This window comes from Colletes gigas, unplaced genomic scaffold (genome assembly GCF_013123115.1).
Source record: "Colletes gigas isolate AHSC1104 unplaced genomic scaffold, ASM1312311v1 Colletes_gigas_Sc00004, whole genome shotgun sequence".
Lineage (NCBI taxonomy): Eukaryota > Metazoa > Arthropoda > Insecta > Hymenoptera > Colletidae > Colletes > Colletes gigas.
The window spans coordinates 3,747,526-3,767,203 of record NW_025106633.1 but is presented as its reverse complement, the minus strand read 5'-3'; the positions used below and the strand labels follow the sequence as shown (position 1 = coordinate 3,767,203).

The following is a 19,678-nucleotide window of genomic DNA, read 5'->3' as shown; positions in this document are numbered from 1 at the left end:
ACCTTCGACAGGGTCGAAGTGTCTATATCGTAACTCTTGCGTACGATTCATTCTGCACCTAATGCCCAGTAAGGGGGCCTGATATTTTCACAGATACTCAAGCACAATATTCCATTTGTTGAACCTTTCTCCCGACGAATTCGATCATTTCTGAAGCTTCAATTTGCAAAAATTTTCGATCGTTGCCAACGTCGCTAATATTATCCAACAGAAATTTAAAAAAACATGCTTCCCATCAGAAAACTGTTGGAGAGATAAAATTTGCTACATTCCGTCGCGAGGAAAGTTTCCAGGGTACCAGTTGTCGTCGAATTCCTTCTTCCACGGGCGAGTCAGCGCGGCTGAGTAAATTCACCGTCGAATTTTACGTTCAGCCCATGCGATGCCGAATATGGCTTGGCAGGAAGGGGGGCTCCGCAGAGGGGGGACGGAGGGGCGGGGAGCAGGCCCTTCGAAAGAGGCAGGAACATCACTAAAGTGTCAGCGGCATCACAATTCGCGAGGAGCAAAAGAGCGCTTGTTAGCGGTCCTCGAGGCCGGCAAAAAAGCCAGCCGAGCCTTCGGGAGCGAGCAAAAAGTCCCCATCCACGACCCCCCTGCACGCGTCTCTCGCGCTGGAGGGGGGAGCGGGGGTCCCCCGTAGGACCCAACGGGCCCAAAACCTCCACGGCGAAACAAAAGCCACCGCGCTCGATTCTTCTTTTCCGAAATCGACGAGACTCCGCGCGACAAATGCGACTCGTCAAAATCGCGGAATTTTTCGAGAATTTTTCACCTTCCGTGGCGTGAGCTATGCGCGTTTCTTGCAACTGATCTATTTCTATCGCCGTTTTTATGCAGGAGCTGTCCCGGTAAATTTAAGCAACTTGTTTTGTATCCTCGAGCACCGCGAAATGGAGCTTGCGTTGAAATATTTTGGGAGTACAAACTTAGATATTAATCTAATATCTGATTTCTTGGAGAGGACTTAGCTAGAAGCTAGAAATAATGAAACGTGATCTCCATTTCTATCATATCGATTAAAACGATAGCATTTCATGATGTGTTTAGCGTTATCTGGCGACCAAAAATCAACCCTCGAACCTCCCACGGGGCTACGACACTGTCTCGCGACGACACCCCTGGCGAATTTCCATGGGGGCCCGACGGAGAGGCGAGGGAGAGGTCCGCGGGGGATAAAGGGCCGATTGAACGCAGTCGAAAGTCGCGCGGTAACAAAAGACGAGTCCGTGACTCTCATCCCCTTCAGAATTCTTCGATCCCGATCCACTACTTCCTCCTTCCAGTGTTTCTTCGGCTTCCAGTGGACGTCGCGTCGCGATCGGTCTTTGGTCAGAAGCCGACAGCTTCTCCCCTCCGCGATGTTTCGATACAAATTACATGAAGAGGGACACGGACGGACCTAAGGCATCTACCGCGGGTCCAGCGGATCCACTGAGAGGATACCACGAACCGGGACAGGAAAGACTGATGTTATCGCGAGCTCGCCGCGGACCCAGTCTTTTTGCCACCCTCTCCTGCAACCCCCACTCGTTTTTGCTACGAGTTCTTCGCGCCTTTTCGTGATTTTCGCAAATATTTGCCCGCGTCGGACTCTTTACTCCTCGATCCTCCCCACGAGGGTTAGTGTTTCGAACCCTTTCACCACCGAAACGCTGTTAACTCAATCTTTTTTTACTGAAATTTTTATTCGAGATATTTTTTTGTGATATTCATATTAGTATTATTCGATGTACGCTGTTCCCAATCTAGTTTCCAGCCACATTGCCTTGAAAATATCATTAAAAGTCGAACTTGCTTTACTAGTTTCCAGCTACGCGTACCGGGGCGTTTATGATCGAGAAATTATTCAGCTGCCAGGTTAGGAATCTATTTCGCCATAAACGTCCGCTTTCGAGACAAATTGGAGTGGTCGTGACTCGAAGCACTGTTTAACGATAGCTGAGACTATCTATTTAAATAAATATTTAAACTGGAATAATATTCTGTCCCTATCTAAGTTTGAACTGAATACTTTTCGTAAAGTTTGAGTTTTTCTCCAGGAAGACACGATTTGTAACCGGAAATTGGATTCGTAGAGTACGCGGATTCTGACGTTTGGTCGTCCGTCGCGACGCAGACGCTCCGCGATAAAATTATACGTCATAATTAAATTCGAAATTCCTGCGGCGCAGAACAATAAATCTCGATCGGTCGTTTGTTCGCGAACGAGCGCGGCTGCTTCGATTGTTCGAAGCGAGCCACTCTAATTACAGGCCACGTATCTCGGACTGTAACTTATCGTCAATTACGATCGCATTTGTATCAACGTTCACGGCCGATAGCAACGACAATTTGCACCGGGGCTCTGCCGCATCGACTGTCTCGCGCGTAACAATCAATTTTCAAATTGCCGCTCGGGGCTATTGTCTTTCTCGTTGCGCGACATTTGTCGTTTCGACGCGCAGAACTGATTATGCTCTCTTTACGAAGCTGTCGCCGGTGACGCCAACGTCTTACGTACTTTAGGTTTGCTCAATTTTACAAAAATGATGAAACAAAATAGAGCTGAGTTCGATCCTCGTCATAGTTATATTTTGGACCCATTTTCAATACATTCGGGGAGATGAATAGCATATTATCATGCATTCGATTCTATATAGTTATTTTTTCAAATTATTACGCACTTTAATGTAATGATTAGCTAGCTCATTGAGTATGTTCATTTTATTTTGCTTTGTGTATTTACAAATTTTTTTAACAACTTTCCCATTATTTTTGTTTACTGGGAGACATTCTGAAAGATCCTGTACAAAATCATTTCCAGGCGACGCCAAAAACGAGCACTTTTCAACGTCCTCATCTGCCCAACTTTCGCTGGCGCCGGAAACGTGAAAAATTCATTTTTAACAATATCCCAATTATTTTTCAGGGAAACGACGACATTCTTTATTCACTGGGGAACACTCCGAAAGATCCTGCACGAATTCATTTCCAAACGATGCCAAAAACGAGCACTTTTCAACGTCCTCATCTGCCCAACTTTCGCTGGCGCCGGAAACGTGAAAAATTCATTTTTAACAATATTCCCATTATTTTTTCCGGGAAACGACGACATTCTTTATTCACTGGAAGACACTCCGAAAGATCCTACGCGAATTCATTTCCAAATTATGCCAAAAACGAGCACTTTTCAACGCCCCCATTCAAGTTTGGGAGATGAAAACCGTTCGCCGATGTCAGAAACGTGGAAACTCGCGTTGCTCGCAAGCCTGACCGAAAATGCAGCAAATTGGACGAGCGACGCGGGCTAATCGCGGATCGTAGCGTCGGCAAAAGGCGTCGCCGATTCCGTCGGTCTGATCGCGCGTCCGAGAACAAGACCGGTGCGTGTCGCACGCTCGTTAGCAGCGCTCGAACCGCGCTGGAATATGCACGGGGCCCTCTTTCTCTCCGGTTAACGAGCGATCCGCCCTTCCTACGGACACGCCGATCCTCGTCTAATCTCGATCGTTACGACGTTAAACGCGCGAAACCGACGACGACCTCTCCGCGGCCGCGGCCAACCGGATACGTATATCTTTCGCCGGGCCTCCAAGCAAATTGCTATCCCTCTATTGCCCGTATTTGTGTGTCGAACCCTTTCGTTCCCTTCCCCGTCCCTCCTCCACGCGGCACGGTCGTCTCCTTCTTTTGGAATGTCTTGTCGTCGGTCTTGTTTCCAGCTGGTCTCGCGGTTTCGGCGCGCTCGTCGTGTTCGTTCGCCGCTTGTAATGCTGACCAGAAAGGAAAAGGACGCGATTCCATGTGGGGGATCGAGGCATAAGCGAACGCTGGATTCCTCCAGAGATCCTCCGTGGCTCCTTCGATCTCGAGGGGGTGGCGCAACTCCGCCATTTAACGATCACCGTTTTTCCGCATTTTTATTTTCATTCGTTCCATCAAAATAAGGCTACAAAGATAATTTTAAATATAAAAAAAAAATTTTAAATATACAGTTTTAAAAAGAATTCAAGGTGATACAATAAGAGTTCGTGATTAAAGACAGTGAAATTTGTTTAACAGTGTATACGCTGGTTGGGTTGTTGGATATATTTTTAATAATTATGATAGATACGATCGGACAGATAGGGACCAAGCGTTAGATATTTTTACTGGTACCGCGCAAGAAATCAACTGTTGCGTTTTCTAACACGAAACTCGACCACGCGCGATAACGTCGTTGCAACGTTGAGAACACACGTGATAAATGACGTTATTATACTAATTTCAACTATTTATTAACGTCGTCCAATCTAGGCGGCGATCCAAATATGGCAACCTCCACCTACTGGGTTGTTCAACCCCATAACAACCACCTCTACGCGCGACATAGTTGAACACGAGCAATCATAAATGCGTAAAACGTTCCTGAATGGTAAATTAAAACTGGCTAATAGTCGAGGATTTTTGTTTCAAAAGATGTGGAAACGTTTCCGAACAGGTTTTCCCTTCGGTTCTAAGCTGCTTGGGCTAATTAAGAAAATTCTAGTCTATTGAGATTGATTCCTGTACGTTAATTCTCGTCTAATGATGTCTACTAGTTTCGTAAGTTCCACCACGAAAATTAATCATAAGTGTCTCGCTTGAATTATTATTATCTTGAACAAAATTAACCCATAAATATTCTACCTTTGTATACAACCCTATTACAGTTTTCTTGAGTCTGTCAATGTTCAAAAGCACTGAATAACAATTATTTCAGTAGCATCCAAGCTGAAGTCACTCCCTCTTCTGTGGAGTAGCTCGCGTCGCGTTTTGCTTTTTGCCCAGCGCAGTGATTCGTATTATATAAAATCGTGGTTATTACAAAACATTACGAGCGGTTCGTGGACGATAAACAACATCGCGATTCATTGAAATTCACCGATACAGTGGCGGTAGAGTGGCCGGCGAGGAATCAGAAAGAACTTTTCTTGCGTGTCTCGTTCTTCCGTCCCCGACCTGAGAACCATTCAGAAGAGGAACACCTGTGCAGGTTCGTACGCATTCCACTGTTTCTTAGGTGTAGCTCGTACGAGTCTGTGATGTCATTCCTGGCACGATCGCGCGAACGAATTCGCAAAACCAACGAAAACAGCCGGTAAAAATGTTGACGATGCTGTTCTTCGTCCACCGTTTCGAGGTGTCCGCATTTTTCTTTCTATTTGCTAATTCCTTCTTTAGTATCGCCGAGTCCCTCTCCATCGTCCCACAGGGGGATCCAGGAGATTGTTTCTTCCCCGCGAGACGGCTAACTACCCTCCCTATCGTTGCACGTCGTTAAACAATCCTTAAACGTTGCTTTGCCACGAACTCTTAGCAAAATATACAATTATTTTCCTTGAAACTAGGTTTATGTATAAAATTTAACATAGATTGCTAACAAATGATATTTACGAGTTCTGTAACTTTAAATATGGAATCTAAATTTGTTCAACTTGGACTTAAAATGGTGTCTCATGGCGTACAGCAAACGTCGATAGGTTCGCCGCGTTTCGTTTCGAGTTTCCTTTTGCATTTTCCTAAGATCATCGGGCTCCTCTGGGGCCCGCTGAGGCCCCGACACCGACCGGTCCCACGATGCGCGGGGGCCAGCTCCCCGATCCGCCAGTCGGGAGGAGCGTGTCATCCCTCAACGTCAATCCGCCGCGGCGGAGCACGCAAAACGAAGCGACGAAACGATTTGAATGCGTCCCGAGCGCGCGGCATTCCGAAAAGTCCCCGTTGGTTTTGTCCTTATACCCGCTCTGCCCCCTCGTCGGGTCCCCTGGCGGACTACCTGCGACGTGTCACCTGCCGCGGGGTCCGGGGACGTCGTTTTTTGCGACACGCGCGAAACGAGATAATTAGGACCGCTCCGGAGAACGTTTCGTTAAGGCTCGTCCCGAACGCCCGATGCCGCGGGACACTTGTTCCTCAGATTAAATCCCTGTCGCGGACACTAGTTCTGGATCGATACGCCATCAAACCTCCCTTAAAAACCTCTACAATTATTTATTACCTGAATTGAAAGCACAAATACAGTGCTTTTCACTTGTACTTCGATCGCAAACACAGAGAGAAGAGAAAAGATGCGAGAAGAATTCTTTTCACGAAAGTAGGATTTCGGGGGTATGTCTAAAATGATTGTTGTTGATCCCCACGACCAAATATAATTTTTCCAGAACGATTTGAAATTTTTTTTTTCGCCGAAAAATGTAGGCATCTACCCCCTGTCGATTTTTCTTAAAAATTCGTTTTTCATTTTTAATCAATTTGTTTAATACTTTTTTGTAGGTACCCATGAACTCTCCTTCAGAAAAAATTTTAGTAAGATATACTCACTATTGTGGGAGTTATGGCCGTTTGAAAATTGGACCATTTTTATGGGGTTTTTCTCATTTCGCGGGGTCAAGGATCAACTTTTCGAATATTTTTGGAACTTCCTCATATTCTTCACTAAAATACGCGTCGTTTGCATTTTGAAACATTAAAATCCTTCGATCCGTTCAGAAGTTATGATGTTTTGAAGATACGCGTGACATTTCGGGGAACCATTTCTGGCCATGTATCGTGTAAGGTCTACTCGTATATCTCGTCGGGGCCACCATTGCCGTTGATGGATCATAACCCGCTGGAAAAAGGCGTAGAGCGAGGACAGTATCGCGAGCAGAGTTCGTCGACGACTATCGCGGAAAAGGATCAAAGGATTCCCAAGGATCGAGCCTTTCCCACCGAAGGAGGTCGAAGACAAATGCCGTACGAATCGCGGACGTTAAAGAGGCAATGTAAACGGAGGCTATTACCGGAATAGCCCTTGCGCGGCATTCCTTTGGGGAATCTTGGGCCTTTTCGCCGCCCCCCTCCCCCGCCATCGTGTTCTTTTCCCGTTCTTTAACGCCGTTCCGCGCGATTGGCGCGGCTGGCACGGAAATTCCGACTTTTGCATATCAAGGCACCGCCACCGTTTAGCCTGCCATTACCCCCAACAGATGCGACCAATTCGTTCCGGAAACAGAGGGGATTCCTCGACCCTCGAAACGAGAACTGGCGCTAAGGTCAGTCCTAATTTGCACTCGGGGCCTCTCGGACCCAGAATTATATTTAAATCTGCCTTAAGTGCATTACCGGTGGCTCCGAGACACCATCCAATCCTCTTAGAAGAATGTAACACAACCCTTTATGGCCGATTTAATCCCCTGAATCGTATCTTCGTGAACTTTAATAATTTTAAAGATTTATTTGAGTTTTCTACTTTACTTGCACGTTATAGATATAACCTTATCAAAATAACAAAAAATACGCCTCACGCGAGGACCAGTGCACTTTAGAAACCACTTCTCGAAACGAATGTGAATTTAACAGCGACGCGTTTAGCAGTTTTCGTGGTCTCGTCGGTTCGTCGGTCCCCGTCGATTGTTTCTCCGCTTCATTCTTCAACGCTTCGCAAAAACCGTCGCGCTTAAAGTCCCATAAAGAAAGGAGCGAACCGCGCCGCGGATCCGAGTTTCGCGATCGCCTCGGCATCGGGAATTTTTTGCCGTCCAACGGAAGAGAATTATTGCGAACTAGTTTAACGTTCGAGGCTGCGCCGTGGACGAGGGACGTCGAGGGGCCGGGGGATGAAAGAGGAAGATAAGTCGTTCGTAGGTCGCGCGAGGGACCCCGGAGGGGGAGGAATTGACGAAGGAGCGCGACTTATGCATACCGTGTAAGTGACGCGCATGAATAATTCATTCTAATAAAATAATGCAGCCCGCGCGGTGCCCCGACCGAGCAAAAACCATCTTGGATCGTCCATCGCGCGTCCCCCTCGTCCGCCAGGGCCCCCATCCTGAATTCGCGCCAATTTCGTCGCGATTATGCCAACGCCGAGAAACTTTAACGAGAACGGTTTCGAGAAATGCCGTGCAATATTTCTGATTTCGGTCCGATCGCGTCGATTGCCACGGTGGGCACCGGTGACCGGCACCTTCAACTTACAACGTGTTGCAACATTGTAAATAACGCCACTTTAATTTTAAATATTGTAAAATAATAAATTCACCGTTGACTATTTCTATGGTTCACGCTTTGTGATTTGAACAAATGTTGAGGACATCTTTGACAGTGGCAGTTAATGTGTTAAAAAGGGCCCACGTTGGGCCTATATGTTGGTGATGAAACTTTGGTAACTCTTTGTATTTGCGATGGAGTATTTTATAAATTGAAAAAGAAGGGTTTATCGTACTTATCTGGAGTCGTGGAGTCGAGAGACCCAGATTCGATGCAAATTTTTGCAAAACGATATTCCGATCGTACGCACAAACGCGGGATACGGTCTCGACCGTGGCACGATTCCTCGCCGCAGTTTCTCAACGCGTTCCAGATTCTAAACGGGAGAACGATACTCGGAATACAAGGTTCGTATTCCGGTGACAGCCGGTCAACCCCGAGCAGAGCGTCGCTTGACAAATAGAATTTTATAGTCGCTTTTGCGGTATTTATTGCCGCCTCGGCGAAAAATACGATCGCACGAGCTGGAATCCATTTCCCAGCATGTAAATTTATAGTTCCATTGAGCTTGTTTCTTTCTTTTATGCAATTAGAAACCCGGTTGCTAGCCGTCAGGTATCTCGAGGGTAGGATTAGAATTAGGCCAACGCATTGGATCGATTTCACGTATGTATAACAGTAATATAAATAAAATATTAAACACATTTAATTTGTACATAGTTAAAAAGAAATTCCAAGGAATATATTAAAGGGAACAGGTGATTTTCTAAAAAGAGAATTTTGTTTTTGGATATTGGAAAATTTTTCAGTGGAGGCTTAATATTTCGACACCTTTGACCGCGCTAATAAAATAGAATAAACGTGTATCGATTAATTCCCCTTTCGAGGGAAATAAAAATCGTTTCCGCGAAAGAAGGTTCCCCGCAGCCATCGACGCGGAACAAGAAAATTATCGGAAAGTTTCTATTCTATTTGCAGCATCCCCGACGGAAATGGCGACCCCCGGCGAAAGCCAGGGAGGGTCGAAGGAATTCGAGCGCGGAAGGTTCGTGGCGGAAAAGCTGGAGAAGATACAGGATCCCATTTTCCGGGGCTCGATCCGCCATAAAGATTTTTATCCTCCCGCGTTCCGACCGCTGGAAAATAGAATTGTTGTCGGTAAATCGGAAATTGCCGCGTCGCTTTCATCGCGGCAATCCGGTCGCGCCGTATCCAAGGTCAAACGAATCGCTTCTTTTACGGGACCATCCCCGTTGGAGAACCACCGGTTATTTAGTTAGCATCGTCTGCGGGAAATGGCGGGTCGCGAGAAAACAACGCCCCCTCGAATTTATTTCCCTTTTTATTTCCGGCGCAAATCGCCTCGGTGTTTATCGCTCCTCCTTCGAGACGGGAAGGACTTTTAAATTTTCTTCCGCGAACAGCCATTACCCCTTCCCAACCCAGTCGAAAATTTCATCTTGCATGATCGATCATTTTTATTTGTGAAATATATCTAAATATGCAAACTGTGGGCGTCATTAATAGCTGGAAATTTCTTTTTCGTACGATACGATAGTTTGTATTCGAGATTATACATTACTTTTACTGGAAAAGCTTTAAAAAAACAATTTTTAGAAGCAACTTTTAGTTCACAATTTGTTGTGTATAAATTTGTAGGGTATTTTTGGTCGCTGGTTTGGAGAAAGAAAAAAATTGTCAGGTCTTTTTTAGGAAATTGATTTTTTCCACCCCCGGTTCGAGCATCGCGCGAGGATCGGTGAGGAAAGGGGCGAGGAAAAAACGAAACGGTGGAAAAAAGCGGATAAGCCATCCCATTTCCCGGACCCGATTCGCCGTAAAGATTTTTACCGGGCGCGGAAAATAGAATTGTCGCCTTGTTCACGGTGTGTTTCAATTCCCGCGGCAGGACGAAGGAGGGCCGGTCGAGTGGCCTCGAGGAGGATCGGGCCGCAGGATGTCCGCTTGGGGACACATTCAATCGTTTGGTGGCAAACGCTTTCAAGATGGCGAGCCCCGCCCGGAGTCCCTCTAATCGATAGATCGCGACCGACCGCTCGGATTTATCGATTCCCGGGGACGTCCTGCCGCGAAATTGTCTTGTTTATCGGGAGTCCAGCCCCGTTACAGGACCCCCGACGCTCCAAAGAAATCGTGTCCCTCCCCCCCATCGTACCAAGGAGTCTGACTTTTAGTAGATCGGGGACAACTATGAGGGGACATTGGAAATTGAGAATTTTAGAACCGTGGAAATATTCGAAGATTGGAAGATCAATTCCTGAAAAATGGGATTAACCCTTTAGCTATTAAATAGAAAACAATCTGTGACCACGAGAATCAGGATGAATTATAAACGTCGACACAAATGTGAAAACCCGGACCAAAAGCTCGAAGTCCGACGATTCAAATTAATTGCACCGATCTCATTACACGCGTAATTCCAGGGAAGACCGTGTCTACCAGTTGATCGGTGAAAGCGATATCATTCGAAAGGATCGTCCATCATCTTTCTCCGAGTATCGTGTCAAACGGTCTCGAACTTTCGTCCGGACAAACGCGAACGAGAGAACCATTTCCATCCCGAACCGGCGAGTTTCGTAACGCGGGGGAAAAAGGGGGGAGGGGGAAATGGTAGTGGCGGTAGTCGACAGGTATCGTCTGTGGAAGAACTCCATCTAGAAACGGGAGACGTTGAAGGATGATGAAAGAGGAACACGAGGGGATCCCCTTTTCCTCCGGTCAACGGATGATTCCCCCCTTTCTTTACATATGGCGCTTAGTACAGGCTATAACCATCGATAATCGGCCAATAGGAACGAGCCCGGCACGGATCCTCGGCTATCGTCGAACCCCATAGATTCGTAGGCAGCATGACAAATAACTCTCACAATGGGCCATCGTTTCCAGCCGTGTACCCCCCCTCCACCCCGTCGATCCACAGTCGAGTTTCCAGCCCTTCCTACCCCCTCGTGTTATACACGACCAGATCGGTTCCGGCAATTTTACATTCACGTCAGAGTTCCGCTGATTTATTATAATGTTTGCTGCTCGCTTTACTCCCCCCCTTCACGGTCCCCGTGCCCTCTCTCTCGCTCCTACGATCTACAGGATTTCGCTACCCTCCCCGTCTTCTCTGGCGCTTCTTCGCAGCCGTCGGCTCCTCCCCCGTTTATTTTTAATTTCCCCGGCTGGGAAATCTTTTCGAAAAACTCACTCGTTTTCCAGGGACGGCCACAAACGAACTGTAAACCACGATCACTGTTCGCGGAGGCAAATTGCGACAACGAATGACGTTCTGCTTATTAACCCCCTCGGGTCTAATGATGAAATATGCGCGAGTGATATTTTAGAGTCAATGATTTACCGATAATATACGTCAACGCTGAAAAGTATTCGACGGCGTGTCTGGTACAACAAAAGTTCACTTTTATTTACTCGCGGTCGCGTCTTTCAACTCGTCTGTACTGTTACTAGAAACATCCTTGATTCTCATCTTACTCCGATGTGCACGATGCACTCTGGAACGGCAAATAATTTCCATTTGCTTTGTAAATAAATATGTAAAATAGGAGAGGTACACCTTGTTAACCCCTTAACGTACGATTTAATTCCAAATAATTTTCCTAAGGTGTTTCATTTTGTTTAAATTTGTTCGTACAAGGAGTCGAGAAAGAATACTTCGTGGGTGTAAAAATATGTTGATTTTAATATATGAGACTCGATGACCCCCTTGAAGGGGTTAATTGTACGTAAATCTTAGTATGAAACATACTCTATTGCAATGACTTTCATCATAGTAGAGGCAAACGCAAAATTAAAAATGAAGCTTATCAGTCTTTTAAAGGACGCGTATAAAACATGTAAAAGAAGAATATAAAATGTAAAATAAAAGTAAATATGTTAACCGAGCCAGCGCGTGAAAAACGATCCGTCGAACGTCGATTCGAAACAGGACGAAGAAAACAAACTTGAGGCAAAGACGAGAGAGAGAGAGAGAGAGAGAGAAGGAGAGGTGAAAAAATGGTCCTGGCGTCGTTTTAACGACCAAATCCCAATCGATTTCGCCGGGATCGAGCGGATCGATTCGATCGGAGCGGCGCCGACGGTGCAGTCAATATCCAATCGGCTTGTTTGGTTTAAGTTTCGGCGGCTCTCTTTTGTTTGTTATTTCGCGCGTGCCGAATTAAAATTCATTCCAGGCCCGCCCCCTCGTTTCACGTGCTCCTATTTTCGTCGCTTTTTCATTTTCGGCGCCTCGTTTTTCACCGGTCGTCCCGATATCGCCGGACACGCGGAGAGGGGGGACGCAATAAATCGGCGAAACGATTTTACGCCTGTTTGTTTTTTTTAATTTTTTCGTCGCCCCACCCCTCTACCCCCCCTTGGAAAAAAATGACACGCCCGGACGATTGGTTTAAGCGTGAAAATTTTAGACGTATTTTTGCAACAATTTCTCGATCCCCTAGTTCGAAATTACAAAATTTCGTATTATTCGTCGGCAACGTTGAATTTTATTTAATTTCTCGAGCGTGCGAAAGCTGAAAGTGAAAATAACGATTCTGGCGTGCGACCGGATCGTTAAAGAAATGGTTTTCGCGGCGAGCCGGGCTGATTTACATGAAGTCTCGATAAATACCAGGAATTCCCGACTGATTTAATTAGCCGACGCGTGGATCCTACGACGAATATCCATACAAATGGCGCGAAAACGCGTGTTCAATAGCGACGGGTCGACTTTCATCGGGCGAAATTGATGGCTGTTTAGGCGAACTTAATGAAAACGAGCCTCGCCTTTCTCGCCCGTCTCTGTTCCGCCTCGCTCGTCGCCTCTCTCCCACCCCTTCTGGCATTCTTCCCGCCGGAATTATGGTATATTTATCACTGTTTCTCTGGTGGAAGACAAGGCTGCCAATTAGCCGACGCCAATCATCGTCTTAAATCACGACTCGTCCGCTAAAGGTTACCCGGATTAACCCGACATCACGTCGAATTAAGTCGTGCTCGTTGCTCGACCGCTTTAGATTCCCTATCGACCATCCCGACTGTTCGTTGCCCACTTCCTTATTCGCGTCGAAAAGATGGGAAAATGTACATTTCGAAACCCTTTGCAACCCTTCACAATTTCATTCCATAAATATTTTATCGATCCAATAATATTCAACGCGACTCTGGTCGGACAAGATAGCGAAATTACCGAGTGCAAAATTATTTTATATTTTTTACTACCGAAACGTGTCAGATTGTTACGATGAAAAATATTTCTGGCAGAGGAAATAAAAAAGTTTGTTTTCTCTCGGTATGGCCAATTTATCCCGACCTAGTCCGTCCACCTCGGAGCAAAGAACCGATGAGCCGTGCCACCCTGAATCGTCTCTTAAGCAGACTGACAAATAACGTTCAAAGGCCACGGAACCAGCAACAAAGACTGGAACAAATTGAACGTCCAATTCCCGTACGATTTTTCGCGATTCGCCGGTGACTCGAACGCGCGTCAGCCGGCGAACAAAGACGGATCTACGGCGGGCCGAGTTGCAGTTAAAAGTGCAACGTTGCACCCTCGGGGAGACTGTGGGAACGCGGCTTGAAGACTTCATTATTTTCGAGGGGAGAAGTGCCCTTTCTCGTTAGGGGATTCCTCGCCCAGGGCGACGCGAGGCCGTCTTGTTAAAATTCTCCGAACTGCATATAACCCGGACCACGCACCAGCCCCCGCTCGTTCTCCTCCCCTCCCCCTTTCTCCTCTTTGTTCATCCTCCATCCCCTCGCCGCCCCCGCGACGCGTCTTATTTCGCGTTCCGCGAGGCTCGTAGCTATTCCAGCGCCGAACGCTATAAACCTGACGCCTCAATCTCGCGATAGACGTCGCTCGTAACGAGAATTGCGCGGCTGAGAGTCACTGACTGGAGTGGGAGTGGCTACAGGACCGGGCGTAGGAGTGGGGAGACGCGTCAATTAGAAATCGTTTCGGTCCAGACTACAATTCGAACGATAAATCACGCGAAAGAGGATCGATTATTGTTTTGCTATTTCGGGGTAATGAGCGTTTCATCTCTATCTATACTTTTATAGAATTTCGCCTCGATAACTTAAAAATTGTAGCAAAAATACAGCTTTTGGGGAAATGATATCATAACATATACATGGTGGATCACTTCAAAATAAAATCTTTGTAGAGAGTAATTAATCGACGTGAAATTCGCTTAAAAACTGTAAAATTTGAGGGAGCACTTAAGGAGATATTCGAGAGCACTTAATAAAATCCCAATTTAAGGATACGATAATCGAGCCTGCTCGTCGAAGGGTCGATGAGGCTAACCCCTCGTAACCTCGCTCCGATTGGCCCGGCGTTTAGGGGATGATTCCAGGCACGATACCGTCGCGTCGCCGGTTGGCCGGATTTAATTAATCGATCGCACGCATTACCGGCCGACAAATGGTGGCCCGGTGGTTAGAACGCTCGCATTTAATGTCGACGATCGTTCGTCACGAAGAATTAAACAAGTTCCGCCGCGGAGATGGATTCACTTTCGCGTTCCAACCCCTGAATTTCCACCGTATAAACTTGCCTAATTTACAACAATTTTTATACAGATCTATTTACTACAGAATTTATCTCCTCTTCCTGAATAAATACAAAATTATAAATCAGATTTTGAAATTATTGTATTACTAGCACAATTTGTCGAAGGAATTTTGTAAGATTTGTGAACGATGTTAACCCTCGAACAATTAAAACTATTACTAACATTCTACCCCTTCAAATTAAAATAGATATTTTTAGTAAATCTCCCACCGTTTCTCAGAATTTCTAAAACTAAAAACAGTTGCGTTCGAAATTTGCGTCCAGATAAAAATGTTTTCCATCGGCGAGGTTCGCCATCGCAGAAAGCCTGCTCCAGCATCCGGAAGGAGGGTCGCGAGGGTAAGGAGGGGGGGTGTGTGTGGCGCAAGGGTGGCAGGGTGGTTTCATAAGTTATCGATTGAAAGGGACCGGTGGTGGGAAGAGTGTCAGTTTCCATGGCGACCGAACCTGCGCCCTGCAACTTGGACGTTTACCTTAATGCCCGGGAATTACGGGACGTGATTTTCACCCCGGTTTTCTCCCTCCCCTCTCCCTTTCTCCACCGTCGAGGACGCTTTAGGCGATAATGTAATTTTATCTGCGCCCCCGCCCTCTCTCTCTCCTCGACGAACTTCCACGGTCGTCTACGCTCCTCACCCTCCCCCTCCCGCGTACCACCTTCTTCCACTATCCCACCCCCTTGTTTCAACCACCGACGATCGACGGGCGACAACGTTTTCTTCGGCAAACAACGTTAGTTCATTGGCCGGCGGCGAGGAATTAATTGGATTCCCGGGAAATTAATTGCGGCAAAAGCCACACCCGGCCCCCGGAAATTAGTGCCCCTAACGTCGCGGAGTTTTCGCCTTTAAACGGGAGAACCCGTGACGGGGGGAGGAAAAAACTAGACGATCTTGGCGATGGCCACGAACCCTTGACGGACTGGACCATTAACGTTTCAGCGATTTTGACGATCGGGGGTGGTATCGATCCCTGGAACCGAGAGGGCGCGAGAAGACGTTGGTCTCGAATCCTTCCTTTTTACTTTTATTAACGCACACGCTCAAATTTTGCAATTTTGTACTCGACAAAAACCTATCTCCGCTAGAAATTGCAAGGGTAAATAAACAACGTTGAAAATCGAGGAGAGAACCGAGTTTGGAAATTTGACAAAACCGGGGAAGAAAAATAGGAAAAGCCTCGCGGAAAATAGATACAGAGTAATTTCTATTTAAATTTAATCAATCCGAAGTACAGACGAATTTTTTCGTTCGGATTTGCTCGATTTTAATAAGCACAGATTAATTTCTATTTAAATTTAATTAATCCGACGGCGTGCCCGGGCAGCATTTTTTCAGGGAAGATTTTAATTTTTCAACGCGCGGATCGTCAGAGAAAATTCTGATCAAGTGTTGCGCGCTGGATCGTTGCCACGGGCACGATCCACCCCTAACTACGCCGGTGGATTGGCGAGCCACCCCCTCGGGGGCTGTGCCAACACAAGCCCGCATTAGCTAACTGCGCCCTGATTCGTCGTCGGATCGATCCGAAAAACGAGGAAACTTAACGCGAATTACGTCACCGGCAAGAGAGTTAATTCTGGCGAAATGAAACGAAAGCAGCGTCGATTGCGGCGAAAAGTCAACTCATTTGAAGAAATTAAACGGCGGAAAGAAAATGTTGCCAACACCGACGATATTCATTATCGTCGATCGATCCAACGTCCCTCCATTAATTTCTGATTACTATTTCACCGATGGTCGTATGTTATATAAAATCTGAACTTTACGAAATAAATTACATTTATAGAAAGTATTTATGGTGTTATCTAATAAAGTTAAAGGATGGAATACGTCGTAACAACCCTTGGCTTTTATTTCACACAAAACAAAGGCAATTTCACGACACCTTGAGATTCTAATGATTAAAAAATTCTTTCAAGTTACAACTCGACCCGAAATTGCGTACGAGTTATATCATCGCGAGGTTCCAGGTGAAGAAGCTGTCCTCGACGTGAAAAAAACCTTAAATTACGACCATTTATATTCTCCGGAGAAATCCACCCCCTAGTGATCCTTCTACGAGCCCGAAAAGGCGGGGTCTCGATTCTTCGAGAGGGAGAGTGATACCGTTACCATGGAGTTATGTAAATCGTCGGATTACTTGTCCCTGTAAATTGGAATTCAGCCAGGGTAGGGGTTAGCGATGGCCTCGAGACGCGTCGAGCAAAAAATTGCTAAAAATATTCTAAACAAATTCTACCATCACTGAATACTACGTCATGAAATATTCAAAATACCTAGAAGACATTTTCTACGAAATTTTCAACCCTTATTTTTGGTACTTTTATACGATCGACAATTTGGAAATTTATATTCAGTGATCTGTTTGAAAAAAGGAATCGAAACTTGCAAAATGTGTGCATGCAGTGGCCATCGCTGAGAAGGGTGTGCCACCCCCGAGGTCTAACGATGAAACGAGACGGGGTGAAGCGAGGGCAAGGTGTCACCGTCCCCTTGGCGCAGCGAGGAGCACGAAACAGGCGCAGAATCGCATCGAATCGTCCCTCGGGTCGTGTTACATACATTAGCTAAACGGCGGCTCTGATTGGCTCCCATCTACAGCCAAGGCTTTCATCAACTCCCATTCTTCTTGGGGCCAAATCGTTGGGGTGTAACTCCCGTCCAAGATTAGAAACAATCCCTTTATCATCGACCAAAATTGTAGTCTGGCCTCTGCGTTTCGAGGGTGCAAAAGAGGGATGGTTTTCTCGCAACGCGAGTCAATTGGGGATGACAAAGACCAGCTATTTTCTCGAAATTGTTAAGCACATCTCTACGATTTAAAAATCTGAATTTCAGGACGGAAACGAAGAACTTTAAAAACAATTTCCTGTTTCCTCGAACGACCATCTTACAAAGACGTCGATAGTCGATTAAATTCGAGCAGACGCAATTTCTCGACGATTCAGACAACTTCGAATTGTACGCTACACACTCGACTTGTCAGAATTTTGTATCAAGGGAACTATACACACAGATATACATATATACTTATTAAGATCGTGATGAAAGCTACTCAGCTTTTCGTGCAGGCGAACGAAGCAGTGACCCTGGACGATGTGTTGATTTATTTGGGCAAGTATACTAAATCCTCCTAACCTAATCTTAAAAATTCTAAATGGATTTAATCGAACCCTAAAATTGTACTTTTGCAATCACGTTTACGAAATTATCCGCGACTAATTACGGCGCGAATTTTGATTTAAATCTCACGTAGACAGTTCGATACTCAATTATCTGTGAATCGCGTCCTCTTATTAGGCGAATTCGGCACGTATCAAAGGTACCTTTTCGGCCTACTGACGGTGTTCTGCTTGTTCCTGATCTTCGTGTACTTCACGCAATCGTTTCTCACCATCCTGCCGAATGAGTACTGGTGCAGACTTCCGCGGGTCGAGGGGGTGTCCGTGGAGAGATTAAAGAAGATCATGATACCCAGCTCGAAAGTGGTCCCTTACGAGGGCCATCAGTTATCCTACTCGAGATGCTGGATATACGATTTGCCTGTGAAGCAGGCGCTCGCCGCGAACAAACCCGACGAAAACTGGCCGTTGAAGAAATGCAAAGCCTGGGAATATAAGCTCAGCTTGTCCGGCGTGCCTTACATGTCCGTCGCCGCGGAAAATAATTGGGTAACCCAACTATCGATTCACTTTCTCCGCCTTTCTCAACCTTCTCGATTTACCTTTTCTTGCTAATTTTTAAAATAATATTTTACTAGAGTTTCTCTGTTTTTTTATATCATTTCTGCTTCCATTTTCCAGGTTTGCGACGAAGATTACAAAGAAACGCTCGCCCTGAGTGTCTTCTTCGTGGGCTCGGTTTGCGGAGGTCTGGTGTTCGGCTGGCTGGCCGACAAATTTGGCCGAATACCGGCTCTAGTCAGCACAAACATATTAGGATTCATTGGCGGCTTCACCACAGTGTACATCACCAATTTCCCGCAGTTCTGCATCTGCAGGTTCATCGTCGGATTGGCTTACGACAACATCTTTGTGCTCGCTTACATACTCGTTCTAGAGTACGTTGGTCCAAGATGGCGCACCTGGACGGCGAACATGTCCTACGGAATATTCTTCACCGTCGGCGGCGTGTGTTTGCCGTGGATGGCCCACGGGATCGCCAATTGGAGGAATCTCGCGTTGGTGACGTCCATTCCATTGGCCTCTGTCGTCGCCGCGCCGTTCCTTCTTCCCGAAAGCGTCAGGTACCCTTCTTTGGACCCTTTTCAATCTTGGGTGCAGAGATTTTTAGGAAGTCTGCTCCTTTTTAATACTTTTGAAGCACCTAGCAGCGTTTCTAAGACTCTTCGTTTGCATCTATGCTAAATTCTTTCTGGTGGAAGGTGGCTGATCAGCGTGGGCAAGCTCGAGAAAGCTTTGAAGATCATCACCAAGATCGAGAAGGTGAACGACGAAGAGATACCGCGGGATGTCTATGAGGAGTTCCTCAGCGATTCTATCCAAACTTCGGAAGCATTAGCTGCGGAAAGCCACACCATACTCGACCTCTTCAGGACCAAACGCCTGAGGTATTCCAGGACTTAACGCGACGCAAATGTCTATTTTAACCTAGGTTCCATTCGTTGCACAGCTGTTTTTTATAGTCACGATAAACACACGTAACGATACTATTTGAGATGCACTTAAGTGACACTTACGTCTTGTTTACGTTACAAACTGCATAGTGAACATTAAAAACCATTGATCTAGGGGTTCATATCGAGCTTAAAATCGTTTGTAACGATACTTCTTGCGATCGCCACCAGAGGACTACGCTCAACTTGCACCTCTCTCGCAAGTACCATAGAGAAACGACTTGATGTCTAGGCACGCTGATTATTCGTAGTGTTTAGATTCGAAACGTATCGAAACAGAGTATAGAACCACATTAGACGACATTGCCTTCCCCATAGACTCAGAGTATACATATATAGGAATAGGTGATCGATCGAGAGCTTGTGAGAGAACTATTGAGCGTGTGTCCCCCTGCTGGCCACCTACACGATTCACGACCGTTCGCAGAAAGATGATGCTGTTGCTGACGGTGTCCTGGGGCATGATTCAGATGGTCTACGACG

The 19,678-nt window shown here is 46.2% G+C and overlaps 1 protein-coding gene across 1 annotated transcript; it reads left to right on the top strand.

Moving 5' to 3' along the window:
* Positions 1 to 17,603: 17,603 nt before the first annotated feature.
* LOC122405122 (carcinine transporter-like) lies at positions 17,604 to 19,145 on the top strand. Its single transcript, XM_043409634.1, has 4 exons — positions 17,604 to 17,673; positions 17,860 to 18,230; positions 18,363 to 18,805; positions 18,944 to 19,145. The coding sequence occupies exons 1-4, from the start codon at positions 17,604 to 17,606 to the stop codon at positions 19,143 to 19,145; spliced, it is 1,086 nt and encodes a 361-aa protein (XP_043265569.1).
* Positions 19,146 to 19,678: the final 533 nt, after the last annotated feature.

Bases quoted from the DNA above. Each gene is read 5' to 3' on its own strand.
- LOC122405122 (XM_043409634.1), top strand. From the start codon at position 17,604: ATGAAAGCTACTCAGCTTTTCGTGCAGGCGAACGAAGCAGTGACCCTG. The intron at 18,231-18,362 runs GTAACCCAACTA...TCCATTTTCCAG, and splicing joins TCGCCGCGGAAAATAATTGG to GTTTGCGACGAAGATTACAA. The intron at 18,806-18,943 runs GTACCCTTCTTT...TTCTGGTGGAAG, and splicing joins CTTCTTCCCGAAAGCGTCAG to GTGGCTGATCAGCGTGGGCA.